This window comes from Gekko japonicus, unplaced genomic scaffold (assembly GCF_001447785.1).
Source record: "Gekko japonicus isolate JY-2015 unplaced genomic scaffold, Gekko_japonicus_V1.1 scaffold1085, whole genome shotgun sequence".
NCBI classification, from domain to species: Eukaryota; Metazoa; Chordata; class Lepidosauria; order Squamata; family Gekkonidae; genus Gekko; species Gekko japonicus.
The window spans coordinates 439,030-447,040 of NW_015159746.1; the positions used below are offsets into that span (position 1 = coordinate 439,030).

The window sequence follows — 8,011 nt, forward strand, 5'->3', positions numbered from 1 at the left end:
CTGCATGGCATTTAATCTGCAGATGCCAACACCCCTCCCCACAACGGACACCCTGTGGGGTAGGTGGGCCTAAGAGAGCTCTTTCGAGAACTGCTCTTTCAGAACGGCTCTGACAGAACCATGGCTTGCCCAAGGTCATCCAGCAGCTGCGAGTGGAGGAGTGGGGAATCAATCCTGGTCCTCCCAGATGTCCGCACACTTAACCACGACACCAAACTGGCTCACTTACCCAAAGGTTGGAGCCAGCGGCATGTTTGCACAGGGCACCTGGAGCAGCACAGGGACTGGAAGGAGGCCTAATCTCAGACACTCCCCCCCCCCTCACATACTGGTGCCGTTCTAATACAATCCAGGGACTCCCCCGAGAGATGCCAGTCTCAAGGTGGGGCCTGAGGATCCCAAGGACTTACAGCTCGTCTCCAGATTACGAAGATCAGTTCCCCTGGAGAAAATGGCTGCTTTGGAGGGTGGACTCTACGGCATTCTACCCCACTGTAGTGCCTCCCCTTCCCAGGCACGCCCCCAAATCTCCAGGAGTTCCCCAGCCTGGAGCTGGCAACCCCCACACCCCTGCTGGTGGCTGGAGTGTGTGTGGGGGGGTGGTCCTGGCACCCCTCGTTCATTCAGCGGCATATTGTTCTAGGTTAACAAAATGACTAAAGCCTGCCGCAGCTACTGGCTTTCCTAGAAGGCTGCTTGAAGCAGGGAGTGAGGGGTGGGTGAGTCAAAACGGTGAGTCTGCTCCACCCAAAACTGCTTGGTGACAGATTCTCTTGCCCCAGATAGTTTCTGGGTTGGCATGAAAAGAGCCACCTAAAGCCCCTCCAGAGAACTGCGTTTGGCGAAGAAGCTTTCCGTAGCTGCTAGGGTTGCCAGGTTGAGGTTCCCCTGGTTACTGGGGTGGGGTGGTGGGGTAGGGTTGCTAGATCCAGGTCGGGAAACTCCCGGAGGTTTGAAGGAGGGGGTCCTGGCAAGGACAGGGACCTCAGTGGGGTACGGTGCCATAGAATCCTCCCTCCAGTTTGTGGAGAGCCAGTTTGGTGTAGTGGTTAAGTGCGCTGACTCTAATCTGGGAGAACTGGGTTTAATTCCCCACTCCTCCACTTGCACCTGGCTGGATGACCTTGGGCAAGCCATACTTCTGATAAGAGCTGTTCTTGAAAAAAAGAGCAGTTTCTGTCAGAGCTCTCTCAGCCCCACCTACCTCACAGGGTGTCTGTTGTGGGGAGGGGAAGGGAAAGGAGTCTGTAAGCCGCTCTGAGACTCCTTTGTGTAGTGAAGGAAGGGGTGCAAATCCAATCTCCTTCTCCTCCTCCTCTTCTTCTTCTTCCAAAGCATCCATTTTCTCCAGGGGAACTGATCTCTGCAGTTTGGAGATTAGTTGTGATTTTGAGAAGAAGAAGAGGGGCAGGAAGAGGAAGAGGAGGAGGAAGAAGAAGAGATTGGATTTATACCCCATCCTTCAGTACCCAAAGGAGTTTCAGAGCAGCTTACAATCTCCTTTCCCTTCCCCTCCCCACAACAGACACCCTGTGAGCAGTGTTCCCTCTAAGCTGAGTTAGTTAGTTAGCTCACAGTTTTTTAGACTCTGGCTCACACATTTTTGTCTTGGCTCAGGAAGGATAGGGCTCCAGAGCAAACTACTTTATGCAGTAGCCAAATCGCTCACTCACAACTTTAATGCCAGAAGCTCACAAAGTAGAGATTTTGCTCACAAGACTCCGCAGCTTAGAGGGACCATTGCCTGTGAGGTCGGTGGGGCTGAGAGAGCTCTTTCGAGGATTGCCCTTGACAGAACAGCTCTGAAAGATCTTGTAACTGACCCAAGGTCACACCAGCAGCCGCATGTAGAGGAGTGGGGAATCAAACCCAGTTCTCCCAGATTAGAGTCTGCGCTCCTAACCACTACACCGAACTGGGAGCTCCTCAGGTCCCACCTGGAGGCTGGCATTCCTAGGTGCTGCTCTTTGAGCAACCCTATTTCCAATCCCCCCCGTAACATGTCACATTTCCCATTTTTGAACAGTGCTTTCCATTCCTAATGGAAGCTTACAAAATATAAGTTTACAAAGTATAAAGGCTTACAAGTGCAGGGCTCTTTTTGTAGAAAAAGCCCAGCAGGAACTCATTAGCATAATAGGCCACACCCAACAGCAGGAACTCATTAGCATATTGGGCCACACCCATGGCAGCACAGCTCATTAGCACATTAGGCCACACCCCCATGTTACCAGAAGTGTGGTCATCCAGCCACACCCACCTTTTGCTTCTCATTCTGTTTACCTTGTTTGTTGTCCAAACCCAGGGCTTTTTTATAGCAGGAACTCCTTTGCATGTTAGGCCACACACCCCTAATGTAGCAAATCCTAATGAGCCAGCCGGAACTCCATTCCTGTGCGTTCCTGCCCAAAAATAGCCCTGCAAGTAACCACTGGCGGTGGGGGGGGGGAATATCCAGGTATATCCAGGGCCAATACATCCCCAAAGTTTTCCCCGTGACTTCCAAGGAAGCCTACACTTTTCAGGGAAGTGCAAAACCATTACATTTGACAAACCTGGCAATGAACACAGAACAGCATAGTTACGACTATCTAAAGCAGGGGTGGCCAAACTGTGACTCAGGAGCCTCATGCGGCTCTTTCACACATATTCTGCGGCTCCTGGCAGGGCAGCTGGGGTAGCAAACGGGACGCAGACTTTACTCCCTCCCCTTCCCTCCCTCCCATCTATTTGCTTTCTTTGTTTCTCTCTCTCTCTCTCTTTCTTTCCACCTCTTTCATTCTTTCTTTCCATCTCTCTCTCTTGCTTTTTCTCTCTCCCTCAGACAAATCAATATCATTAGCAAACAAATAAATATCATTAATCAACATCTGTTTCTACCCCTTCTTCTTTTTTATTTTCGGCAGTCTCATTTAATGCTAATCAAAAGCAAAGTTGCATACTTTAAAAAAACAAAAACGTGTGTGTCATATCTGTTCCTGCCTTGCAGCTCTCAAACCTCTGACGTTTGTTCTATGTGGCTCTTACGCTGAGCAAGTTGGGCCACCCCTGATCTAAACTAAGCGGCAGAAATAATTTCCCAGCTTGATGATCTCCCTCGGCAAAATACTTTGCACAGCTTGAAAGCTCACCTTGGAAGAAGCTCTTGACTCTAAGGTAACTGACGCTGAGACGCAAGACGGAGAGCTTGTCCAGCTTGGAGATGATGTCTGGTGGGAAAGGCAGGAGGCTGGCCAGGTGATCTAATTCAGCATTCAGGCGGTCTCTGTGTCTCTTGGAAGGATTGGACTTCCCACTTCCAAGTGCGGGCCTCCTGTTTGTGGGGAAAACGTGTTACAGAGCCCCGATTCTTACACCTGCACACACAGGCAAGGACAGTTTTCACTGCCTGCACTCAAACACAGAAAGAACCACTGCATCCTCCATTGATAAGACTTCAGCACTGACCAACACAATAGACACTGCAGTGTTTTGCACATGGAGTTGGGTTGCCAGGTCCCCCCTGACCATCGATGGGGGATGGGGAGGGGAGGGTCCCCAGCTCCAGGACTCCTGGGATGGAGTCCGCCCTCCAAAGCAGCCATTTTCCTCAGGGGAAATAACCTCTGTAGTCTGGAGATGAGCTGTCATTCCAGGGGATCTCCAGGTCCCACCTGGAGGCTGGCATCCCTAACATGGAGACATGCTTCTCTAGTTTCCCTATTGCTGCTACCCCGACATCACAGAGCATCTATGGGGCTTTCACATAGCAGGTTTCCTCATATTTTCCCTGCACCAGTCCCTGCACAACCCTGCACAACCCAGGGCTGTTCTGGCTGTTTTTAAAATTTGCAATCTAATACTGTTGGAACAATCTACGTATCGGGTTCTCCGAATTCCCAGCTTTTCTTTTTCTTTCTAAAGTCTCTAGCCCTTTTCATTGTATAGCTACAAAGGAAAGACATATCTACAAGGAAAGGCATAGCTACAAGGAAAGACATATCTACAACAAAAGGGACTACAGACCTACTTTTTTATACGAATACTGGGGATTTGTGGGCACTCAATGAAACTGCTGAGCAGTCGGGTTAGAATGGATAAAAGGAAGTACTTCTTCCCCCAAAGAGTGATTCACACATGGAACTGACTACCACAGGAGGTGGCGGCAGCTACAAGCATGGATGGCTTCAAAAGGGAATTGGATAAACATATGGAGCAGATGTCCATCAGTGGCTATTAGCCACAAGGTATAGATAGGAACTCTCAGTCTGGGGCAAGTGATGCTCTGTATTCGTGGTGCCTGGGGGGGGCAACAGTAGGAGGGCTTCTAGTGCCCTGGCCCCACCGCTGGACCTTCTGATGGCACCTGGTACTTTTGGCCACCGTGTGACAGAGTGTTGGACTGGATGGGCCACTGGCCTGATCCAACATTGGCTTCTCTTATGTTCTTACGTTCTTATCTTCTTATGTTCAGAGAACTTGATACACAGATTTTTATAATGATATTCACTGGAATAAAATCAAAAATTTGCCTGGCAGCCAAGGGCAGGGAAAATGGCTGCTGTGTGGGCGGGACTGGGAAAATCTGAACGCTCATGCCTACCTGGCAGCTATCCTGGTTTGGCTGTGACTTTTCTAAAACTTCACAGAGAAGCAGGTTTGGGAAGCATCAAAGAAAAGCCAGAGGGAAATCCAAGAGATGCATGAATACACTGTGATGCTCTGGGGGAAATGGGACCCACCCATATTTCCCAACAGCACTGAACCCAGGGCAAGTAACCCAGGTGGAAAAGGTCAGACACCCAGTCAGAAAAAAAGTGAACTAGTCGCGTTCCATGTGCCTTGGAATTTAGTCATGCCGGCCACATGACCATGGAGACGTCTTCAGACCTACCTCAGACCTACCTCATGGCTCTTCGGCTTGGAAACGGAGATGAGCATCACCCCCTAGAGTCAGATTCGACTGGCTTTCGAGCAAGGGAAACCTTTACCTTTACCTTAGTTGCAGGAACAAAATTCACTCCATTCGACAAAGCTGCAATTAACTCACAGAAAGGAACGCCTATGTGAAAATGTTACACAACGTTCTAGGACGTAAATATACTTTATTTGAGATGATCAGCCAAACTGTTTTTATATACTATGTCAATCAAGGGTGTCGAATTCAAACAGGTTGGAGGACCATTGAAGGGGGGAAAAAGCAGCTATTCTCTTTGCCTGTCTTTTTTCCCTTCCAGGGCCAATGGTACAAAGGCGGGGAGGAGCTCTGGGTAGGAAAATATCTGGAGATTTTGGGGGTAGAGCCTGAGGAGGGTGGAATTTGGGAAGGGGAGGAACTTCAGTGGGGCATAATGCCATACAGTCCACCTTCCAATGTGGCCATTTTCTCCAGGAGAACTGATCTCTGTCGGCTGGAGATCAGTTGCGATCCCAGGAGATCTCCAGTCACCACCTGGAGATTGGCAATCTTAGGAGGAGGGGTCAGTTTGGATCAATGAAACCACACCAGAGAGAAGGATTAAATGTCCCCTCCCCCTGCACCATGGCCCCGGTTTGAGAGGGGGTCCCTCACAGTTATTACTGCCCTTTAACAACCTTCCAGCTATCGTAACTCATTTGGTCCTGATTTGAACCCCAAAATCTTTATGTTAGAGTAGGCAGACCATTGGCGGTAACACTGTGGCTATTAGCCACAAGGTATAGAGGGAACATTCTGCCTGGGGCAGTGATGCTCTGTATTCTTGGTGCTTTGTGGATGCAACCATGGGAGGGCTTCTGGAGTTCTGGCCCCACTGGTGGACCTCCCAATGGCACCTGGGTTTTGGCTACTGTGTGACACAGAGTGTTGGACTGGATGGGCCACTGGCCAGATCCAACATGGCTTCTCTTATGTTCTTATGTTTATTTTTTAAATAAAGGTGGCTACACACGTCTCTTGAAAGAAGTAGAAAATGAGAACAGTATAAAGAAAATTTATGCTATAAACCTGTTGTTTTTGTACCAGTTTAACAGCCATGACACTACCCAAAGAATCCTGGGAATTGTAGTTTGCTGCGGATCTATGGGAAAAATCTGTAGCCCTGCAAAGCAAACAACTCTCAGTCTTCCCTAGGAAGAAGGAGCATTTGAATTTGTAATATTGGTGTGCCCAAGAGGATAAACTTGTTTGTTCTATGTGTTTTGGATAGTACACAAAACACATAGAACAAACAAGTTTATCCTCTTGGGCACCAAATTTCCACCAAAGACATGTACCATTATAGTAGAAGACAGGCTTGCCAAATCCAAGTTGGGAATTTCATGGAGATTTGAGGGTATAAACTATGCAGGGTGTAGTTTGGGGAGGGGAGGGGCCTCAGCATGGTCCATTGCAGCAGGAACTCATGCCCAACAGCCCACCCTCCAAAGAAGCCATTTTCTTCAGGGGAATTGATCTCTAGTCCGGAGAGGAGTTGTAATTCTGGAAGATCTTCAGGCCTTATGTGAAGGCTGACATACTGGAGACCACCATTTAAAACAAAGGGGAGCATTTGTTCCGCAACAAATATTATACCAATCAAGGAGGAGCAGATAGAGTTTTAGACTTAGATCAGGGAGAGACGTGGATTCAGATCCTCCTCAACAATGAAGCTCACTGGTTGACTTAAGTTACTATTTCTTAACCTAACCTACCTCATGGCTATTGTCAGGATAAGGTCAGATAAATAAATTGTCAGAAAAAGAAACTGATAAATACTTAACTGTTTCTGAACGGGTTTCCGTCTTTTCCTCCCAGCATATAGACAGTCTCCTGGTGGAATCATTGTCCAGGCATGGAAGCTGAAAAGCATATCCCATGAAATGCAATTAAAGTCAACATTCTTCCTAAGTTGTGACACTTAAAGAGCTGTGCGATGTGGGGTCTCTCAGTTACTAATACAACAAGAGCTGTGATGCGATTTCCAAGTTTAATAATGTACAGATATTTATAGCTATATGTAATGTAAATTGTTAAATCGGTATAAATGCATAATTTGTTTTTTTTTCAGGGATGCCTAAATGGTGAACCACTGACCCTCCAAATGGTGGACCTTACCCTCCAAATCAACTTTTTCCTGGCCTTTGGTGATTTCACTGAATTTCACACAAAACAGGATAAAATTCTCCCTCACAAAGTTTAAATCCTTAAGAAAACCAAAAATGTTTTCAAGCTGTAGAAATAAAGATACACAACATTTAAAAATCACATTTCTCTTTTGGGTTGTTTATATAACATGTATATGGTATAAAAATGGCCACATCGGTATGCAGTGCTATGTTGTAACTGGGCAACCTGTAATCATAAGATGGCAACAAGCCAGTCTGGTGTAGTGGCTAAATGTGCGGACTCTAATCTGGGAGAACCAGGTTTGATTCCCCACTCCTCCACTTGCAGCTTCTGGATGACCTTGGGCAAGCCATAGTTCTGTCAGAGCTGTTCTTGAAAGAGCAGTTCTCTCAGAGCTCTCTCAGCCCCACCTTTTGTTGTGGGGAGGGGAAGGAGTTTGTAAGCCGCTCTGAGACTGCGAGTGAAGGGCGGGGTAGAATAATAATAATAATAATAAGATATTGGATTTATACCCCGACCTTCACTACCCAAGGGAGTCTCTTCTTCTCTCTCCTTCCAGACTCTGTGGCACTGGGCCCACTGAAGTCCCTCCCCAAACCTTGCCCTCCTAAGGCTCCACCCTCAAAGTCTTCAGGTTTTTCCCCAGCCCACATCTGGCAACTCTGCTGATCACCCTTGGTTTGTTTCATTACCTCCGCACCACCACCACCACCCCGCAAGTATCTCAGGGTAGCATGCATGAGACTGCCACATTTCAGCCTTACGGAAATCTCAGGAGGCGAGAGAAACTCGGAGGGAATGATTTACACAAGGCCACATCATAAACGTTTATGGCCGAGCGGCCGCACCACTCCAAGTCTCCCTGGTGCAGAAGCATTCACTACTGAGGTGTACAGCAGGTGGAGGTGGTTGCCAGCTCCAAGCTGGGGAATATCTAGAGATCTC

General features: G+C 48.0%; 1 protein-coding gene across 1 annotated transcript in view; it reads right to left on the bottom strand.

Annotated features, from left to right (window-relative positions):
* The window catches only part of AHRR (aryl-hydrocarbon receptor repressor), a 75,074-nt gene extending 68,292 nt beyond the window's left edge, over positions 1–6,782 (bottom strand). Inside the window, exons 1-2 of the mRNA XM_015405556.1 lie at positions 6,721–6,782; positions 3,132–3,313 (exon numbers count right to left, since the gene is read on the bottom strand). Of these exons, the coding sequence (XP_015261042.1) occupies positions 3,132–3,313; positions 6,721–6,782 (244 nt within the window). The remainder of the gene's footprint in view (positions 1–3,131; positions 3,314–6,720) is intronic.
* Positions 6,783–8,011: the final 1,229 nt, after the last annotated feature.